Consider the following 23,580-nt stretch of genomic DNA (forward strand, 5'->3'; position numbering starts at 1 on the left):
TTTTGATGATTTTAACGACATTATTGACCGCAATTGTGTCAAATTTCGCATTTGAAGTTCGTTATAGATACTACAGCCTATGTTAGGAGATTTTCTGTGCAGGTCCAAGTATTCGTATAGCATCCATATAACGGTACCTCCCGATATTCGGTATTTTGATGATTTTAGCGACATTATTCACCGGAATTGTTTCAAATTTTATATTTGAATTTCATAATGAATACTACAGCCTATGACAGAAAATTTTCTGTGCAGATCCACGTCTTCGTATAGCCCCCATATAACGGAACCCCGCAATATTCGGTATTTTGATAATTTTAGCGACTTTATTTAACGGAATTATTTCAAATTTTGTATTTGAAGTTAGTAATGGATACTACAACCTATGACAGAAAATTGTCTGGGCAGGTCCATTTATAACCCCAATGGTACCTCCCAATATACGGTATTTTGATGATTTTAGCTACATTATAAACAGATTTCTTTGCTAGTTTCGCGTTTGAATATTGTTAAAAATTTGTGACAAAAGTTGCCTACGCAGGTCCAAGTCGAGGTATAGACCCTAATATACGGCTACATTTGGTATTTTTAAGATTTTAACAGAATTTATAACGGATTTTATTTTTTTGAAAATTGTTAAATTTGTACCTAATGGTGGATGGTATTCAAAGTTCGGCCCGGCCGAACTTACGTCTTTTTTAATTGTTTTTTTTTGTTGTTGTAATTTTTGGATTAATCCCTGATTTTAGGTGTATAATGCCTTTGGTAATAATTCTGATGACTATACGAGGAAAATGTTAGTGTAATGTTTTAGCTCTCAAGCAAGCGATAAAAGGGGCCTTTTCGGTCCTTGTTTGAAATATGATTAAAAACTCCATTTATAAGGGATCGTCCAAATATTCTTCAAAATAATTTGTAATATTTTTGCCTACTATAGGTCCCAGAATACACCAAAAGTTGTTATCTTTACGTCAGGAATTCATAAATAGTAAAAACTCATTTAAGGGTTAAACGACTCATATGAGTTGGCTAATTTTTTGAATTATAACAAGCAGCTTGTATGCGGAACTTGACATTTATATACGAGCAAGTGCCCGCAACTTCGTCAGCGAAAAATTCCACCTTAAAATCTTATTCTTTCATTTTTAAGTTTACCGAGGACATTAATAAAACCATTGTACAATGGACCCACATCCATGTTTCGGTCCAAAACTATTTCAACGCCACCATAAGTAAACTCTAGAAGCCAACACTGATCTAAATATCAAATTTTAGATGGGATGTACTTTACCAAATAGCAATAGCAATAGTATGCATATCCAGCCTAGACACCTATATTGATCCAAAATTAGTACCACTTAGTAATTTTTAAAAATATGTTTACGCCTTTGGAAAACGAGTTCCTTCTCTCAGCCACAGACATCAATAGTGAAATCCATATTAAATTTCGGGATTCCTTCATCCAATTCCAAATTTAGTACTACTTAGTACTTTTCAAAAAAAAAAAAAAAGTAGACAATATTGGACCATTCCTCCGAAACCTTCTCCATAGAGGGTCAACAATTTGAATCATAACAGAAGTTAAAATATATTTAAACATTCGAACATTGGCTGAGGTATACATCTGTCGGCAAAACCGACTGATACTTGTTAACTTGTTTATTGAGTTTACGTTAAATTCAAATTAGAAAATTTTATTTAAGCCAACCCTAGTTAATACAATTAATATATGGTTTACTTTCTCTCAATCACACTTCTTATCTTATTTCGTATTATCGTCATCAATAAAATATTGTTTGTAAAACGAAACAAAAATTTCCCAAGCTCCACTTGCATTTGCTCTAACCTTGGTAAATGCTGGAATCAAAATTAGTTCCTATTGTTTGCCAACTTCCGCCATAGTTCAAAGAAGAAATATTATAATGACAATATGCCTACTATAATGGCAATTTAAGCCTTTTGTTATTGGCAAATTGATTTACAAATCCCTTCGTGTGGGAATTTTTCAAAAATTCTCATCAGATTTTTGCTTTCGCACAAATCTCACATTGACAGTTTCATTCTCTTTTAATCAATTGAATGAATGTCGAGGTGGGTATGTAGCTGATAAAAATTACATTAACATATGAAAGGTGACACAGTGACACAGACTCAATTGCGAACTGTGATTGAAAAGCCTGCAATGACAACAAAAAATAAATACACACACAACATATGGAAAACAACTTTCAAAAGTCATTACCGTTGCCGCAAAATTCAAGCGTACAAACCAAACCAAAATAACAACATTACACAAAATACATACCTACATTCATACATTTACCGACCACTGATCGACAAACTGTGTCACACATTCTCATCAAGCAAAACATTCAATTTCAATTTATTTCATTCACATTCATCCATCTATCCGACACGTATAAATATGTATATACGTGTCTGATGTTGTATAGAACAGAGGCTCAAAATGCATTGCAAAATCTCACAGCACCAATGCCACAAGAAGCTTTCAATAAATTTTTCAAACAACTTCTGTTTGCGAGATAAATCCAGCCTCAAAATGGGCGTTGTTGGTTGGATATTTTATTAATGCAGACAGACCAGTAATCAATCAGCGAATATGTAAGCCAACATATCCATCTAGATATTGAAAGTAGCTTCATGTAAACTTAGCTACACATTTTTCATAGGACACTTGCTGAGCTACAATTTTTCCATAGGAAAAATACGGCTTAGCTAAGCATCATGTTTCCTGTTTTACTATAGGAAAACGAGTAAAAACGAGCCGGAAAGAACTTTGCAAATTCTCAAAAAGAAAACAAGTAAAAAAGTATCGGTCGGTTTTGCCAACGGATGTATACCCTCGGCCAATGTTCGATTATTTAAAAATAATTTGACTTCTGTTATGACTATTCAAATGTTTAACTCCTTATGCAATAGGTTCCGAAGTAGTGGGTCAATTTTGGCCACTTCGTATCGGACCTAAATAAATATGAATAAATATTGCGACGTGCTAGGTTAGACTTGTGTTGTGTTGATGGATATAATGGGTCAAAACTTTGATCCTTTGTGGGGGAGGTACCAGAAGGAGTGGATCGATATTGTCCATTTTCACACCAGATCTAGCACTGATGCAAATATTAGGACTTGCAAAGGATTATTGTTTCTCTTTCTTACAAAAAATACATTTTTTTTGGAATATTTCGACCATTTTTGGGGGAGGTACCAGAAGGAGTGAACCAATATATTCCATCTTAACACCAGACCTTAGGTTAATATAAATATTGGGATGTGTGAAATTTGAAGACATTCGGCCTCTTACATAACATTATATAAGGGTTGAAATTTTGTGGGGGATGTACTTGATGGCGTCGACCGATATTTTCCATTTTTGCACCTGCCCTAGCACTGACGCAAATATTAGGATTGACAAAGTTGCAGCAAAATCGATTTATGCTTTCTCTTTCTGTGCAGAAAATATATTTTTTTGAAAATTTCGACCTTTTGTGGGGGAGGTACCAGAAGAAGTAGACCGATATATTCCATCTTAACAACAGATCTTGGGTTCATGAAAATATTAGGATGTGTGATATTTGAAGACAATCGGACTCTTACATAACAATATAAAAGTTGAAATTATTCCAAATTTTTACCCTTTGTGGGGGAAGCACTTGTTGGAGTGTACTGACATTGTCCATTTTCACACCTGACCTAGCTTTAACGCAAATATTAGGATTTGCAAAGTTGGAGCAAAATCGGGTTATCATTTCTCTTTCTGTGCAGAAAATATATATATTTTTTTTTTGAAAATTTCGACATTTTGTGGGAGATGTGCCAGAAGTAGTGGACCGATATTGCCCATCTCCGAACTCGATCTAAGTTTGACAAAAATATTACGACGTACCAAGTTTGGACCAAATCGGATACTCCCTTCGAGAGTTATCGTACGCACCAGCCAGACAGACGGACGGACGGAAATCGCTAGATCGACTCCAAATGTTCTGAAACGGATTTGGTCCAAAGAGACCTGGGGTCTAAAACCGTTATTATAAATACCCTCTCTAGCCATATGGCTGAGGGTCTAAAAAAGCCCTTGAAAAATACTGCTAAAATCATCAGTAAAAAAAACATTAATTTCGGCCGGGCCAAAATTTTAATACCCTCCACCTTAGGGTAAAGGAAACATTAGAAGAAATGTGGCAAAAACCATTAAAATGCCGAATATCGGGAGGTACCGTTATATGGGAGCTATACCTAATCGTGGACCTACAAATGCAATGTTTCACCAAAGGAGCTAGAACCCATTATGACCTACAAATACCAATTTTTAGACAAATCCGTGAAAAAATGTGTCAAAAATAAAAAAAAACCGAATATTGGGAGGTACCGTTATATGGGGACTATATCAAAACGTGGACCTATACATACAATGTTTCGCCACACGAACTAGGGCTGATTAGGACCCACAAATACCAATTTTTTGACAAAACAGTAAAAAAATGTGGCAAAAACCATCAAAATACCGAATATCGGGAGGTACCGTTATATGGGGGCTATACCAAATCATGGACCCATATATGCAATGTTTCGCCACCGGAGCTGGAACCCATTATGACCAACAAATACCAATTTTTAGACAAATCCGAGAAAAAATGAGGCAAAAAAAATAAAATACCGAATATCTGGAGGTACCTTTATATGGGGGCTATACCAAAACGTGGACCTATACATGCAATCTTTTGCCACACGCACAGGGACCCGTTATGACTTACAAATACCAATTTTCAGACAAATCCGTGAAAAAATGTGGCATAAATCATAAAAATACCGAATATCGGGAGGTACCGTTATATGGGGACTATACCAGAACGTGGACCGATATATCTCATTTTCAATACCAACCATCCTAGACACAATTCAAATTGCTCTGGTAAATTTTGGCGCTCTACGTCAAATAATGTGGGCTGTATCGTGATTTCAACAGACAGACAGGCGGACGGACAGATAGACAGACGGACATCGTTAAATCGACTTAGAATTTTATGCTGATTATGAATATATATACTTTATGGGGTCTACGACGAATATTTAAGGATGTTACAAACGGAATGACAAAGTTAATATACCCTCCTTTCCAAGGTGGAGGGTATAAAAATACCGAATATAGGGAGTAGCCGTTATGTTAGGCACATACGGAGACGAGAAGCTCAAAACGCAATTTCGGTCATAGGCTATTATGATATTCAAATACGAAACTTTAAACAAATCTGGTGATTAAAGTCGCTAAAATCATCATAATACCGAATATAGGGAGGTAGCGTTATATAGAGGGATATACGAACATCTGGCGAATATAGGGAAGCACTGATATATGGGACCTATACGAAAAGCTGAACCTGCATATACAATTTTCTGTCATAGACTGTAGTTCCCATTACGAACGCTATATACGAAATTTGAAACAACTAGGTGAATAAAGTCGCAAAAAACATCAAAATACCGAATATCGGGAGGTACAGTTATATGAGGGCTATCCGAAGTCATGGGCCTGCATATGCAATTTCCTCTCACAGGATGCAGTACCCATTATGATCTTTAAATTGCAAATTTGAAACATTTGAGGTGAAAAGTGGACACAAATGAAAATACCGAATATTTGGAGATACAAATATATGGGGACTATGGCAAAACTTAGACCTACATTGACAGTTCTATGCAAGAATGTTTCTTGCCTTTAATCTGTCGGTACAGTTATATGGGTTATATGGGTGGGTGGTATATAGCCCATTTTCAATACCAAAATTCCTGCAGACATAACACATCTGAGTAAAATTGTATCAACCTAATTAATTTCCTTCAGAGGCTAGAGTGATTTTCACAGACGCTAAATCAACACATAATTTTATGCTGATCAAGAATACATATACTTCGTGGGGTCTAGAATATATATTTCCAGGTGTTACAAACGGAATGACAAACTTAATAGTTCTCTCATACTATAGTGGAAGGTATAACAATGCTCAGTTGAGAGAAATTTTGTCTCTTTAAAAAATGTAGCTCTGCTCTGTCAGTATCTCTATGGAACATTACTCCATAATGTAATCAAACCCACTGTTGATACACCAATACCAATACAATACAACTAATTACATGCTCATACCATATATATTTGTATGAATGCATATATATTTGTGCAATCGTAAACTTACAACAAATCCACACATACACAAGAAGATGTCAATAATTGAGATCGTTTTACATGATCGAATTTAGATTGACACACATTTGACGGCGGTGGTTGATTGGTCGGGTTTGATGGTTGGCTTGCATGACGATAGACTTAACTTTACTTCAATCAATTGATTGTTGTGGGAAGCTTTACAAAGTACCTCGATAACGAAACTGAATGGAATACAGTAGCAAAAAAAAAAAAACTAAGGCAAACTGAAAACTGGAACTTGAAATGAAAACCCACACCATAGAGAGCGAGAAAAAAAGATAACAACAACAACAAACACAAAATCAGCAGATATAAATTAACCAGTCAGAATGTCATTGATGACCGAAGTAGTAATGAATGTTTCGATTTGGTAATTTATTACGTTCGTTTTGTTGTAAATTCTATTAATTAGCGAAAATTAAACGATGTCAGGTGAGATGTGACAGCGTTGAGGCTGAAAATAAATTTGAAGTGGTGATGCATTTAAAATGCCTGAAAATTAGTGAGATAAATTACTTTTTGCAATTGCTTTGACAGATAGATTTAATGTTTAAATACCGGTTAATTTTAACTAGTTAAATAGTTTAATGTTATATGTTAACTATCACTAATGGAAATCCAATCTATGGATATTCTGGTTTATTAGGTGTCGATAAGTTCCATGAGGATTCGCCAAATTCATTTGAGAAGGATGCTTCAAATAAGGCGAGCATATGCAAGATCTAGGCATTCAAGGCTGTCTGGGAAATAGGAATAGGAGAAGGAATTCGTCAAAATATCGATTGTTGTTGGGTATATTAACTTTGTCATTCCGATTGTAACTCCTCGAAATACTTATCTAAGACCCAACCAAGTATACAGGATGAGATGAAAAAAATGCAAGCAAGTTTAGACTGCTGTCATTTCTAAGCCGCGCGTCCGACAGCTGTTAGAATTATTCCAGTGACAGCTTTTTATATTGTTTACATTTTGGTGAGAATTTTCCAGAAAAAAAGTCAAGCGTGATAGTATGATTTCTTTATATTTGGCTGTAAAACCACAAGTGGCTATCGTTAGAACACTCCAGCATTTAAATGTGAATAAATCTTTTGTGTCTCGTATCGACGTCAAGGAAGTGGACGAAAAAAACAGCAACATCAGCAGAAATGGTTCGAAAAGTAAGGAAGCGACTTGGTCGAAACCCGCGTCGCAGTGGCCGAAAAATGGCTCGTGAGCTGAACATATCGCAATTTTCCATTCGGCAAATATTGAAAAATGATCTCGGGGAAAAGCCATTGAAATTCCAAAAAGTGCAGGAACTTCCACCGCAAGAGAAAGAAAACAGACTCGAAAGAGCTAAATAGTTGCTTCACTTAGCGGAAAGTGGTAAACTGCCGAATTTGATTTTCTCCGATGAGAAAACATTCGTTGTCTAGCAGTTTGTAACGAACAAAATGATTGTGTTTACTTGCCAAAGAGTTCAGCTGAAAATGTGCACCTTCGGTTGGCCACCAGCCATAACAGCCGATGATCGCTCTCCGCTCGTATTAATCGACCGTGGCATCATAATAAATGCCGAATATTTTTGCGAAAATATTCTGGAGGGTGTATTAAAGCCTTGGACACGCAAATATTTTGGTCGCGGACCTTGGACATTCCAACGCGACTCAGCACCATCGCACTCAGCACGCACCACCCAAGAATGGTTACATAATGAGGTTCCTCGCTTCATTTCCAGAACACAATGGCAACCAAAATCTCCGGATACCAATCCGTTGGACTATTATGTCAAAGTATCGACCACCTCAAGCAAGCGCTTCGCCGGGAATGGGCCAAAACACCGCAGAGCAACATTCGGGCACCGTGTGACGGTTTCATTGACGTTTGACGTTTAAAGGTCATAATTCGTACCAAAGGTGACCAATTCGAACAAATCTGTAACGGAAAATTGCCTATGTGGGTCTAGCTGTTTGTACACCCCCCATAGAACGATACCTCTCGATATTCGATATTTCAATGATCTTTTAATGGGGTTGTTTCAAATTTTGTATTTAAAGTTCGTAATAGGTACTACAGCCTATAACATAAATAAACGACGCTTATGCAAGTCCACGTCCTCGTATAGCCCCCATAAAACGATAACTCCCGATATTCGGTATTTTCATTATTTTAGCGGCATTATTCACCGGAATTGTTTCAAATTTAAAGCTCCTAATGGATATTACAGCCTATGACAGAAAATTGTTTGTGCAGGTCCACGTCTCCATATTAATTTTGTTGATTTTAGCGATATTATTCACCTTTGTATTTTCATTCAAATTTTGTATTTCAAGTTTTTATTGGATAGTACAGGCTAAGGGAGAAAATTGTCTGGTCATGTGCACGTCTTCGTATAGTCCCCATATAACGGTACCGCCCGATATTCGGCATTTTGATGATTTTAGCGCTATTATTCACCGGAATTGTTTCAAATTTGGTATTTGAAGTTCGTAATGGATACTAAAGCCTATGACAGAAAATTGTTTGTTCAGAACGAAATCTTCCAATATTCGGCCACATTTTTTAATGGCATTTTTTTCAAATTTTGCATTTAAAGTTCGTAATAGGTACTACAGCCTATAACATAAAAAATGCGTATGCAAGTCCAAGTCTTCGTACAGCCCCCATAAAACAATACCTCCGTATATTCGGTATTTTGATGATTTTAGCGCTTTATTCAGCAGAATTGTTTCAAATTTCGTAATTGAAGTTTGTAGTGGGTACTACAGCCAATTTTTTCAACATTTTTTTTTGTGTTTTTTGAAGAATGACTTTTAGATAAATACAATATTTTAACAAGAACATTTCTCACGAAATTAGCAAATATTTTCTTGCCACTGTAAGTCGATAAATAATTACTTACTTTTTAAACGAATTTTTGTGGCCGAAAATAAGTCAAATAATGTGTTGTTTACCCGATTTGCAATGAGTATTTTTTGCTGGAATGTAGTTGTATTATATTGATATAGTACAGTAGTAATCATGATAATGAGACTTGATGTAAACATGATTAAAGATGCCAAGTAAGTCAGCATAAGGGGTTTCGCATATGCTCAAAATCCACAAAAATATTTTAAACAATGATTACGATTTTTCGAAATCATTAAATTCGTGTCTTATAAATCGCATCATGGTTGGGTTTGTCGGCATTCCTTCAAAATAATTTCATAGAGGTCAACAACATAAAAATTAAATCAATTGATTAGTTTTGTGCCGAAGCCAATCTTAAAGGCGTCGTATAGACTATTTATATTCTATTAGTTGTCAAAACAAATGAATGAGTCAAAATGACAAGCCAGCCAACCAGCCAGCAAGAGTGGCAACTAAAGAGAAAGAGTAAATGAGAGTGAATTTAACAGGAGTTGCCAACTATCAACATTCATTTTTAGATAGAGTTGAAACAAGACTCTCTTTTACTCCAGGCTTAAAAAAACGATGACACTCACCAATGACAGTGGAGAAAGACGGGGGGAAAAGAAGACAAAGAAAATGTGACAATACAGTAAATAATAAAAGCAAACAGAAAAAATACCTACCTCTACCTATCAACCGAAAAAAAAAAACAAGTGAATAATAAAGTTAAACAATTGTAAGTTTTTTTCATGTTCTTTTGTTCATGTTTATTTTATTTCCTTAATAATACATATTTTAAATTTATTTTAACAATAAAGTCATTGTTTAAAACTAAGTTGAAAACGGAGTGAGGGGCTGTCAAGAGTATGGACTACATTTACATAAAGCTATTCGAGAAAAAATAAGTATTTAACTAAAAGAATGATTATCGTTGTTTATGAAAGGAAAAAAATGCTTGCAGTTGAGAGTCGTTGACCCATTGGCCGGAACAACGCAGCTGTTCGGGGGGGCATCGCAAAAACCCATAATGGCTGTAATTGTGATTCGTAAGTTACCAAACCTGTCTGCCGAAATTCTTCTAGAAGACACCTCTCAGCCTTAGGCCCAACACTACTACCACCACACTCAACGCTGAGAGCAGAGGTTGTTGGTAAACACTGGCGGCAGCGTTACACCCATCTGTACTGCAGGTATAAATACACGATCTGTAATCCATGCGATCACCTTTGTTGCGTACATAGTCACAATAGTTGCCCAAATCTTTGGAGGAGCAAAAACGTTTGGCACCAATACCACCCTCGAAACGACCCACATGTTTTATACAGAATTTGGCACCGTGGACATTGGAGCAGTTTTGTGGTTGAATATCGGGTTCATCGAAGCGTTCGAAAAACTCGCCACACTGGAAGGGATTATTGGTGTCCGAACCGTCACACACATAGCATTCAATGGCCAAAACCGAACTTAGGGCAGCACACACAATTGCACTTTGTAACAAGAGCTTCCACATATTTCCGATTTTCCTGGATTCGTTATTCCCTTTTGCGGCGTTGGTATTTTACAAAAACAAAAATATTTTGTTTGTTTGTTTTTTATTTTGATTTTATTAAACTCGTCTCCCTTTTCTGTCTGTCTGTCCCACTGAACGTTTGACAAACCAAAGTAAAACACTCAAATGTCAATTGTATACTGACGTTTCTCCATTATTTACGAACTGGCTTCACGTTGTTGGGTTTATTTTGCTTTGGCATTTCCATGGCGTCACTTATGGCCCGCATTTTGGGTGAGCCTCTCTTTTGTTCTCAACTTCTCTGTGAAATCGACTCTTGAGTTTTTCTCTCTAAAAACTCTCTTCGATTAGTGGTCCCAACCAAAGCTGGTTTTTATTCTTGTTTTAAATTTTTGGCCTTTTCTGGTTATCGCCATACGTTAGTTCGCTCGTGGTACCCGTAAGCATGTTATGCCAGATTTTCTTTATGGACATTCTTGTTTCCCTGGGCAACCTAATGCAACGTCATCAATTTTACTTACATCGTCTGTTGCGTAGTTACCAATAATTCGAGTCGGTTGGCTACGACGTTGTAACCTTTGTTGGGCGAACAATTAAATCCCGTGTTGCCTTCTGTAGAGATGTGAGATATAATGGCTGCCCTAACTAACTGCGTCATAGATGATGCCCTTTGGCCTGCGAGAAAAGAGTTTCACTGAAACGCAGTTGTTACAGAAAGAGGCTGTACTTTGATAACAAATGGCGCCATTGCACACATACGTATCACATGGAATATGTGGGTTTTATAAGGCAATAATTTGTAACACTTGTAAAATTTTTTACTGGATGTTATTCGATAGATCCAATGTAATTGAAAACGAGTTGGAATATCAACTTTGCCATTTGACGTACTGAATGTTTGCAAATCCCCTTATTTCTTGTATTATTTGTAAGAAAGCAATTTCTCTCAGCTGATGTTACTGATAAATATTTAATTGAATGTTATCAAATCAGTAACATCGGAAGAACATTGAACACAGTATTTGATTCGTGATTTATTATACCCCCAGTCATATGTCTAGAGAGGGTACAGGGTTGCCCATATTCGACGGACCTTTGGGCCAATCCAAACGACGAGGCTTGTCCGCAGGCAACATTCTTTTCGTCAATTGAATTTTGTACGGGAACAAATGCAAATCAAATCAAACCGAGCCATGCCCAACTGCTGAGAACGGCGTTTTTGGAATGTTCTGGCTGGCTGGTGGGCACTATACCTCTCGAAGGTAGTGTCCGCTTTAGTCCAAACTTGGCACATCGTAATATTTTTGTCAAACTTAGATCGAGTTCGGAGATGGATAATATCAGTCCACTCCTTCTGGTACCTCCCCACAAAAGGTCGAAATTTTCAAAAAAAAAAAAAATTTTGGACAGAAAGAGAAACTATATTCCGATTTTGCTCTAACTTTGCAATACCTAATATTTGCGCCAGTGCTAGGTCAGGTACGAAAATGGACAATATCGGTCCACTTCAGCACAAAGGGTCAAAATTACGAATAATTACAACTCTTATAAAATATGATATAAAAGTCCGATTGCCTTCAAATTTCACACATCCTAATATTTTTATGAACCCAAGATCTGGTATTAAGATGGAGTATATCGGTCCACTCCTTCTGGTACCTTCCCCACAAAAGGTCGAAATTTTCAAGAAATATCTTTTCTGCACAGAAAGAGAAAATATAATCCGATTTTACTCCAACTTTTCAAAATCATAATATTTCCATCAGTGCTACGTCAGGTGCGAAAGTGGACAATATCGGTCCACTCCATCAAGTACCTCCCCCATAAAGGGTCAAAATTTTGGTTAATTACAACTTTTATAAAATATGATGTAAGAGTCCGATTGTCTTCGAATTTCACTTATCCTAATATTTTTATGAACCCAAGATATGGAATTAAGACGGAATATATCGGTCCACTCCTTCTGGTACCTCCCCCACAGAAGGTCGAAAATTTGAATATCCATTTAGCTCATAAAACGCAAAATTAACATTCGATTCCGTTCAGCACGTCTCAATTTTTTTATCAATTTCTATCAATACAAGATCTGTTATAAAGATGGTAGAGATCGGACAACTTCTTCTGGCACCTCTCCCACAAAGGGTCAAAGTTTGGAATAACCAAAATGATCATAAAATTCGAAATAATCATCCAGTTCTCGTCATATCATCGCACATCCCATTATTTGTACTAACATAAAATCTGCTGTGAAGATATACCCCATCTTCACCGGTCCACTGCTTCGGGTACCTTTTCCACAAAGAGTAAAAATTTTGAATATCCATGAAGCTCTACATTCTCTAAAAATTATCACATATCTCAAACAAAGTGGAGGAAGTAAGCAATAAAGTCCGATACGAAATGAACAGTATTGGCCCTTTCCTTCGAAACTTACTCCATAGAGGGTCAACAATTTGAATGATCATAACAGAAGTCAAAATATATCAAGATAATCTAACAATGGCTGAGGGTATACATCTATCGGCAATACCCACTCATACTTTTTAACTTGTTTATATAGAGATTATTAATACTTTTGTAAGATCTTCCCAGACTCAAATTAACATGTTTTTTAAATAGTTTTTTTATTTTCCGGAAATTGTTGTTTTTAATTATTTGACAAAAAAAAATCATTTTTTTTGTAAATATTACAGACTTACAGATGAATATTCTATTGAAAACCCGCAATTATACCTTGAAAAATACACGACGATATTTTGCATAGTCCTTGTGAAATAGTCTATTTCAGTTAAATAGTAAAACATTCCACAAAAAATCCTTTTCAGAACACACAGAGTTTCATATTATGACGCAGAGTTATATTCAGATTATTCTTTTTGATTATTCTCTGTGTTTTGTTATCACTCACACCATCGATGATCTTTAATTTGTTGTGTGTATAAGCCAAACCCTCCAATTTCTTTAAAAGCTAAATAAAAGAAGACAAACAACCACAAACATAATTGGAAAGTTTTTAGATCATTGATCCCAGAGCACCGCGTAACACGGTTGCACTCGACTTAATACAGAAACTCAGAATATTGACTTTAGTTCTAATATTGTATTAAAATCACGTTCTGTTGAAATTCACCTCCCCCCTCCATATTTGGATCTGATTACAATGTTAATTTTCTCTATGTTTACGACTCACGTTATACGGGGTCTGCTGTATTTGAACAGCCAACCAGCTATTGAACATGGGTGCGTCTAACTAAATGTTTGAGCAGAAGAAGCAGAAGAATGTTGTTGAAAACAAATGGATGTCGTTCGTTGTCTCTTATAGACATGTTAAGCAACTTGTTGCTTCTCCAAAAAGGAACGTGGAAAGCATTCTCCATTATTTGTTGGCATGGAGACGAACAAAAAAACAAGAAATTATTTTTAGAACCATAGTTGTAAGTGGTTATGTACATATATTTATAACGTTAACATTTATTGGAAGAATGTTAGGTTTTTCAGAGACGTTTTCAATAAATGGTATTATAGAAAAGGAGGATAGATATTTACACTCTTAAGAAAAATAGTGAATTTTTTAATAAATTTCAAAATGCTTGTAAGAACAGCCTGTAGTACTTATTTGCAGTGAATAAATTCCTGACTTTCTTTTAAAATTTCAGGGAGTTGTTAACTTATTACACAGGTAATATTACGCATGTAATATAGGAGTGATATTTATCTAAAGAAACCTTTCAATTACTTTTAGAATCATTCATATCAAATATGGCTAATATCGGTACATGTCTTAAGGGTAAAATTCAATTTTAGATGCTTCTAAGATTCAAACCACATTTTTCATTAGAATTCGCTGCAAGCGGTAAAATCTTCCCAAGTCGACATTTTTATGGAGCCCCTTATTATTCTGTGTATGGGAAAATCAAATCGGAGATTACAACATTGGGTCTGTATAGCAAAACGCCAAAAGGGTTATAAGCTATCAGGTCAACATTTTTCATGCCTGCCTTTTATTTGGAGCCACAAAAAAGTTAAACCAAGTACTCCAAAATCTATAGAGAATTTGCTCTACTAACCATTGCTCACCCAGGACCATATAGATCACTGAAGGGGTGCTAGTTCGAACTTTAAGGTTAGATATTATGTGAGCGGATATATCCAAAAACTCCAAATTCGGTATGGGAATTAAGTTTGGAAAGTAAGTTTGATATAGGCTTTTTTATTTTCGAATCGTGTACTAAGTGTACGAACTGTATTAAATGTAACTAAATTTTGAACTGTTAGGTTTAGGGTGAACGGGTAGAGAAGAAATTTTTAAGTTTTCATGTTTTTGATAGAGTCTACAATAGATGTACCAAGGGGTTTTTGGAAATTCCAAATTTATTTGTACAAAAACTTGTAAAATTGTACTAAACTCCTATAAAGGTACCGTTTGAATTATGTGAAACTTGAAATTTGGTATGAGAATCAAGGTTGGAAAGTAAGTTTGATATATGAAGGTAGTTTTGGAAATGTATACAATGTGTGCGGACTGTACTAAATGGTACTAAATTTGAAACAGTTGGGTTTTGGGTGAATGGATAAAGCTGTAATTTTAAAATTTTGTATTGGGGTTTCTGTTGATGGTGGGTTTTTGTTGTGTATTATAAGTTCACGAAAAGTACTATATTTGGTACAATTTGGTATTGGGTGAGCACATAGTGCTTGAAATCTGAAATTTGTTATAAGGGTCGCTGTTCATGCTTAGCCTGGACATATGGAAGTGATTTCGGAATTATAATTTCATTATAATTGTACAAAAAGTACTAAATGGTACTATATTTGATATTGGATTAGATAGAGATACAATTCAGTTTACAATATACAATACAATACAATTTTAAATTTGTTTACTGGTAGTATCTGTGCTTTACATTTGGTATATGAGGCGTGAGATATGGTGATTATTTTGAAAATACATGTTCGAAAAGTAATTGATCCTACTAAATTTAGTACTGGGAAGAGGGATAGAACTGAAATTTTGGAATTTGATGTTGAGTTCACCGTTGGTTTCTAGAAGACATATGGAAACGTTAAAATAGTTTTGGACCGAAAATTTTGATGTGGATCCATTGTGCAATGGTTTTAATAATATCCACCTCGGTGAATTTCAAAATGGAAGATTTTGAAGAATTTTTGGTGCAAAAAGTAAACATTTTCCTAATGAGGAAAAATTGAATATTTTATATTGAATATTTAATGCACCAATATATTCCATTTCCAATATTAAACATTCTTGGAATAATGCCGAAGCCTACACAAAACTGCAATTTCAAATTTATATTTTTGATCTCGGGATTTCATCAGACAAACAGACGGACATGGCCAAATGGACATTGCATCTTTATGAAATTTACTACGAATATTTCGAGATGTTACAAACGGAACACAAAATTTCTGGCGCGGATATAAAAATCGTTCGTACTTAACCAAATGTTACTTAAAATTAAAAAAAAAGAAGTAAGCAAAGGCTATAGTCGTGCGGGGCCGACCATGTGATACCCTATAACACTACAATATGTTGGAAGCCCCCTTATGTCCAAATTAATTGTGGAAGATTTCGATAATAATATAATTATGTCATAGAGGCCTGCCCAGATTTTACCCTTATTTACGCACTCCGCCGTGTTGTTATGTATTCGAAAAAAAAATCCCTAAAAAATTTCGTGAGGATCGGACGATAATTGAGACCTGTATATAATACCTTCAACATATAGTGTTGGGTAGTGTACTTTAAACATTTACAATTCAAAATTGTAAGTCAAATTGAAAAAATCGCATGCGATAAAAAATATGACAAAAATAGAAAAAATGATACAAAACATATTCACTTTTTTATTGGCATATTTTTACGCGATTTTCTTTGATGTTATCATTTTCTGGCAAGAGACCATTCCGAATTGATGAGAATTGTGAAAATCAGTCCAGCGGTTCTTGACTTATCAGCGATCTAACTAACATGAGCATCAATGTAAGGGTCAGAAGTGACATTTTCGTATGTTTGTGATTTCGCCAGGATAAAAAATATCCGCGGTTTACTGGAATATTTCGATTTTTTTACAAAAAAAAAAAGCTTTGGTCTATTTTACCCGCTAAATGTCCGATGACTATCCAAATTTGTACGCTTCTGTCCAGTCCTAAACTCTTACTCCATGCAAAATTCCGCGCCGATTGGTCTATAATTGTGGCCTGTAGAGCAACTGCAAAATTATTAAATTTTTCAGTTTTTGGTCCATTTCAACACCTAAATATTATGCGATCATCTCCAAAAGAAATAGGTTCTATTCTGGCTCCAGTCCCACCTACATTTTCAGTTTCGTGAGAATCGGGCCGTAATTGCGACCTGTAGAGTAATTACAAATTAACATGGACAGACGGACGGACATACATAGCTAGATCGACTCAGCTCGGCGAGATAGGAAGATCCATATATACTTTCCTATGTGGGAAACCAATATTTCGAGGTGTTACATAATTTTTGGCCCAATCAAACTTATAAAACCCCCAAAATAGTATATCTTGACTTCCCTTTTTTTCCAAAACAAAAACACAAAAAAATTTGTTTAATCTTCGATTTGAATTACACATTAAAGTATGCTACATATTGGTTAGAGTTCCTGCATTGGTCCATTTTTAACATTTGTGATATTTCCACTATTGACTGTTGTTACAAAGTGTACCAGCATAATAAAGTCCCTTAATTCCTATGCATAAATAGTAGAAGGTCGGTTAGACACTTCTCTGATCTATCTTATCTAATACGAGTATGTTCAAATAGTAACCTAACTTTGGGAGACCTAAATATAAACCCTGCAATTTATATTAAAATAGGGCCAAGTAATAGCAGCCTCACGTGCTTTCAGCGAGCATAACTTAAACCATTACAAAGCAATATAATCAGAGAGAAACAATACGAAATTAAAACCAATTCGTAGAACATACTGATCCTCTCTATTGAAAACTTAACAATACTTGGACAATTTCCAACTACTTCAGCAATTCAGTGTATTCCACCCACACATTAAACCAACCATTGTTGGAGAGCATTCCAATAAACACAAAAAAAAAAAAAAAACAAGAAAGAAAACCAAATTTTTTCTTTCTATCATTCGAAAGAAAACTTGAACAAACAATGAGAAGTGACTTTTTTCCGAAAGCAAAATATTTTCCTAGAGGAAAAGAAAACAACGCTACAACAATAGCACAATAGACAGAACATATTTATGTTCAATTTGGTTCATCCATATTGAAAGATGTGCCATAAGAGGAGTTGCGATGTGAACTGAAATTGTACGAAGACAACGAAATCGGATCAATTGACAGGCCAGGCAAACGAGCCAAGCAAAAAGGCCAACTAAACTTATTTGATCATTAAATTTTATAGGAATTTTATTTTACAACAAAAAACCCAGAAGCAACGAGGGAAAACAACTTTATGTATGTAGCTCCATTTTTTGTTGTTGTTGTGGCAACCCCCATCTATGGAGCAAATGACAATTTACGACATCATCAACATGATCTGAAACAACGACGAAGCAACAAATCTGTCGATCTATCGATCAGTGAAGTGATGCACCATCTTGATGGAGGAATAGAAAGAATGCATAGTTAGATAGACAGCTAATTTGTTAGGAGATGCAAGTTTCTTCTACACATATTTTCTAAATACCAGATATGGAGCCTTGCCTTCTTCTGAGAATTCCGAAAAAAATATATTTGCAGCTTTCAAGTTTGAGGGCATTTAACTTGGTATTATACAGGTTTTGGAATATTCATTACCATTCATTTAAAATTAAAAAAAATGATAAATCATATCCAAAACATAGCTCAATTATGGGTGGAAAATGGAAGAAAAAACAAGTAAGCAAAGGCTATAGACGTGCGGGGCCGACCATGTGATACCCTACAACACTACAATATGTTCAAGTCCCCTTATGTCCAAATCCATTTTGGAAGCTTTCTTTTTTGAAATAATATCAAAGAGCCCTGCCCAGATGTTACCCTTAAGTTTTTGACCCGTATAATTTGGCCAATATTTACGCACTTCGTCGTGTTGTTAGGTATTCTACACGAAACTTTTGTCAATTTTACAGCTAAATCCTAGACTTCTTCCCTGTCCTTAACTCTCTTCTGATGCGAAATTCCGTGTCGATTGGTTTGCTATTGTGGCCTATAGAGCCACTACAAAATTAGAACCTTTTAATTTTTTTAGACCATTTGAACCCCTAATGCACATCTTAAGAACAATAGGCTTTAATTCTGACCCCAAACCAACCTCCATACAAAATTTCGTGAGGATCGGACGATAATTGCGGCATGTATATAATACCCTCAAAACGTATTGTTGCGGGGTGTAATAATTTAAAAAATTTCAAAATCAAAATTGTAACTCGAACTGAAAAAATCGCATGCGATAAAAAATATGACAAAAAAAATATTCACTTTTTTATTGGTACATTTTTCTGCGATTTTCTTAAATGTTTTCTTTTTCTGGCAAGAGACCATTCTGAATTGATGGGAATTGTGAAAATTGGCCCAGCGGTTCTTGACTCATAAGCAGAATAAATAAGATCTATTTCTTTTACATATATATTGTACCTATTTTGCTATACATCCGATTTCTTGGCAATCAGTACCACTTTAATGGTCAGAAGTGACCTTTTAATGTATTTGTGATATGGCTGGGATTAGAAATATTCGCAGTTTTGTGGAAATTTTCGTATTTTCTTACATAAAAGTCACGGTTTTTCCCGCTAAATATTGTCCGATGGCCGCTAAATATTGTCCAATTTGATAGGCGTCAACTCAGTCCTAAACTCTGACTCCATGTAAATTTCTGCGTCGATTGGTTCATAATTGTGGCCTATAGAGCAACTGCAATGTCAGGAGAATTTTATGTTTTTGGTCCATTTCAACCCCTTAATATTGCAATCATCTCCAAAACAATAGGCATAATTGCGACCTGTATCTTGATTACAAATTAACATAGACAGACAGATGGACGGGCATACACAGCTAGATCGACTCAGCCCGGCGAGATAGGAAGATCCATATATAATTTCCTATGTGAGAAACCAATATTTCGAGGTGTTACATAATTTTTGGCCTTATAATAAACTTATAATACCCCAACACATAATGTTGTAGGGTAAAAAAATGTATCCATACAAGTTTGAATAGTTATTGATAGTCTTTCTTACGTGGCATTAAAAGTTGGCAATCTTTCGCATTTGGATATTTTAAAGCCACAAGAACAAGAAGTGTAAAATTTTTCCACAACTTGCTTTCATGTCTTCCCTCAACTGCATTGAACGTGGCCTCAAATGGTTGTCTGGATTCTTGTTTTACGTGGTGCTGCACTCACAAATTCTTTGCCATTTTGGGTATGGCTTCAATTGTTCTGCATGTGTACTTGTAAAATCTGGACAAACCAGTTCTTTTCGAAATTCAAGTAACTGTTGTAATGTTTGTTCTGGAAAGAAATTTTGCCAAAGTTTCTAAAGTATTTTCTCCCTTTAACGAACCAAACATTACCCGCTAAACAAACATAAATTTTTAATGTTCAAAGGATGGCAATACAAACAGCAAAAACATTCCGCCATATGTGAATGGGTTTTGTACACAGATGCAGTTAATGCAGAGCATGCATCCCCTAACAAATACAATTATATTTCGCGATGCAAAAAATTGTGTATGTAGGAGGATGGTATGTTCAGTTGGAAGTTTATACAACAAAAAACTTTAAAGGATGAAATATTTATAAAGGTCCGTTACGATAAATTCCGAATTTAACTAGAGCCACGAATTTAACAGAGAAAATAACATAGCTATGTTAGCGTTAACAGAGCTACATAAAAAATTGTTTTTTCCTTAATATTTTTGATTTTTAATTACTTATCGTATAAAAACGCTAAAAAATGCATTATATAATCATAATTAAATTATATTCCAAAGATTGTAAGGCTACATACACCCATTAACTCGTAGCACAATACTATGTGCCAGGACAAGTTTACACCAAACTGTGCCCTCCAGGACAATTCTGCCGGTACAATATGGCTACCTACGGAAAGCTTATAAAGTCTACTATCCATTGGTATTAAGAAAATTATAAGAAGTTCCGGCCACTTTCGAGGTATATGGTCATTTCTGGAGGTATCCTTGGAACAGGATAACTCCATTGGCAAATATGCCTTCCAGGACAATTCTGCCGGCACCATATGGGTACCTACGGAAAGCTTATGAAGTCTACTATCCATTGGCATATTGGTTGAACATACCCTAGAAGATAAAATTCCAAGCATAGGCTGAAGGCAGGCTGCTAACAAAAGTTATGAAGTTTAGACAAACTATGAACCGCATAGCCGTTGATGTTCAGCAGAGGAGAAAATCTGAAAGCCATACGTATTAGTGGAGAAAACCTCAATTACATAATTTTTATACCCTCCACCATTCTATGGTTGTCATTTCGATTGTAACTCGTCGAAATATTCATGATAGACCCTGCAATGAATATAGATCAGCGTAAAATTTTAAGACGGTCCTGCAATGTCCGTCTGTTTTCTGTCTGTCCGTCCGTCTGTTGTAATCTCGCTATCTTTCGAACGAATTGAGACAGAAGGCTAACATTTTGCATACGTGCATAGTTTACCAGTAGGCAGGTTAAGTTTGTAAATGCGCCATGTCGGTCCACGTTTTCGTATAGCCCCCATATAACGGTACCTTCCGATTTTAGCGACTGCATTTACCGGAGTTATTTCAAATTTCTCATCTAAAGTTCGTAATGGGTGCAGGTCCACGTCTTCGTATAGCCCCCATAAAACGGTACCTTCCGATATTCGGTGATGATTTCACCAACATTATTCCCCGGAATCGTATCAAATTTCGTATTGGGTGATTTTAATGGTTATGGAAAAATGTTTCTTATGCAGGTCCACGTCTTCGTATAGCCCCCATATAACGGTACCTCCCGATATTCGGTATTTTGATGATGTTAGCGACATTATTCACCGGAATTGTTTCAAATTTGGTATTTGAAGTTCGAAATGGATACTGCAGCCTAAGGCTGGAAATTGTCTGTGCAGCTCCACATTTTGTTATAGCTCCCATATAATAGTATCATATTGATGATGTTAGCTACAATATTGACCGATTTTTTTTTTTAAGTAAGTGTCGCATTTGAATATTGTAACGGCTTATCATAAAAGTTGCCTATGTCCATGTCGTCGTTTAGACCCTACCATGACGGCTACATTTGGTATTTTTAAGATTTTAACAGAATTTTTAACGGATTTTTTTTTGAAAATTTCCAAACTCGTTCCCAATGGTGGAGGATATTCAAAGTTCGGCCTGGCCAAACTTACAGCTTTTTTACTTGTTATCACTAATATCTTCGGAATTACAAGAGATATCAGCATTTTGGAAAGACAAGGCTTAATATCTAAATGCTTGAAGTTGCGGTAAAAAAGTACCAATTCTCTATTCTATTGCTCTGGAACCACACATGCCTACTTGTTGGATAGGTATTTCCATAAGCTTTCGAATAATGAACATCATTTGTACATATCATTCGTAGAACTTTAAAAAAACCGGATTTTGTATCCGAACTTCCTGGTCAAATAACCGGATATTTTCCCCACGAAAAACTGACTTTGCCATAATCAGGCTAAAAATACCTACTCCATAATAGGGTTGATGTCCGCAATCATTTTGGATACAATCCCCATAATAATGGGGATATCAAAAACACGTTTTTGTTCGTTTCACTCAAACTCTAAAATGGTACTCTCACAGGGAAATCTACAATATGTTCTCAAGACCTGGCATAATTATATTTTATTAAATTTTGATCGAATCTGCCCCACATGCTAGCGCCTTTCCCAAACAAAAATATTTTTAGATGGACATATAATAGATGTTCGATTATGTCTATAGTAGGGTGATCTTATTATTTTAATAACTTTTTATACCACACTCGTCATACACGTATGACAAACATACATACATACATATGTACACAGCAGCTCCATGCATTTCGTGCAGCAGCACATGCTGTTAGTGGCTTTGCTACATGGCTGCATCTGCTCAGAGAACCATAAAAACAACAAAACATCATTCATGTTTAACCATTTTTAATAAGCGTCTGCTGCAATTCATGAGAGTATATAATTATAAATGACAATAATGAACAATTGTCCATGATAATGATGATGTTGAAGATGATTATGATGTTGACGATGACGATGACAAAGATGGTGTTGTGATTCAGCAGCAATCAAGCAACAACACAGCAGTTAACTTACTACAGCATTATTGTTGTAATTCCTTCCTGTATATTTCACAATTCACAATTGGCCAGGGTCATACAAAGTTTGAGGTTTGGAAGTATTCGTTGTTGTAGTTGTTGCTTTGCATGGCTTCAATCGAACGCGTTGTTTAACGAGTGATTTCAATGACCAAGAGACAAAAAAAGGGGGATGAATGCGTGGTATAATTTCAAGATAGACATATGCAGCACTCGTTGAGGGCAACAGTTTTATTTCAAACCAAAGACGCAGTATTTGCTGCCTCCTCTGTTCTTCAGTAAAAATGATGACGAAATTAGACGCTCATCACCAGCCGTTGTTCTAAAATTCGTGATGTCGTTGGTATTTTGTGGCACAGTTTGAGTGTAAATCTCACAAAATGTGCTGTCTACCCTCCTCTCCTCTCTCTTTATCACTCTTTTGTGCATTGAGTGTAATTGAGAAAGCCCAACACACAACGACGCCTCATTATATATTCAATAGGCTGAAGCGGGGCCATAGGTCAATTAAATATTGTGTACTGACTGCTCTATGTAGGCCTCTCTTGCGAAATATGTAAGTGCCATCCATTATCGGTCTCATTCTCTACAACAATACAACAGAATTTCTATGAGAAGAAGTCAAATTGGTCTTGACTCTTTGAG

General features: G+C 35.6%; 2 protein-coding genes across 2 annotated transcripts in view; one reads left to right on the forward strand and one right to left on the reverse strand.

The window, feature by feature from the left end:
- Window positions 1-9,809: 9,809 nt before the first annotated feature.
- LOC101901506 (innexin inx1) overlaps window positions 9,810-23,580 on the forward strand; it is a 57,498-nt gene continuing 43,727 nt past the window's right edge. The window contains exon 1 of the mRNA XM_059122028.1: window positions 9,810-9,827. The gene's annotated coding sequence lies outside the window, so the exon portion shown is untranslated. The remainder of the gene's footprint in view (window positions 9,828-23,580) is intronic.
- Window positions 9,833-11,020, reverse strand: LOC101901669 (uncharacterized). Its single transcript, XM_005176289.4, has one exon. The coding sequence runs from the start codon at window positions 10,599-10,601 to the stop codon at window positions 10,170-10,172; it is 432 nt and encodes a 143-aa protein (XP_005176346.1). The 5' UTR covers window positions 10,602-11,020; the 3' UTR covers window positions 9,833-10,169.

This window comes from Musca domestica, unplaced genomic scaffold (genome assembly GCF_030504385.1).
Source record: "Musca domestica strain aabys unplaced genomic scaffold, Musca_domestica.polishedcontigs.V.1.1 2, whole genome shotgun sequence".
In the NCBI taxonomy this organism is placed as follows: Eukaryota; Metazoa; Arthropoda; class Insecta; order Diptera; family Muscidae; genus Musca; species Musca domestica.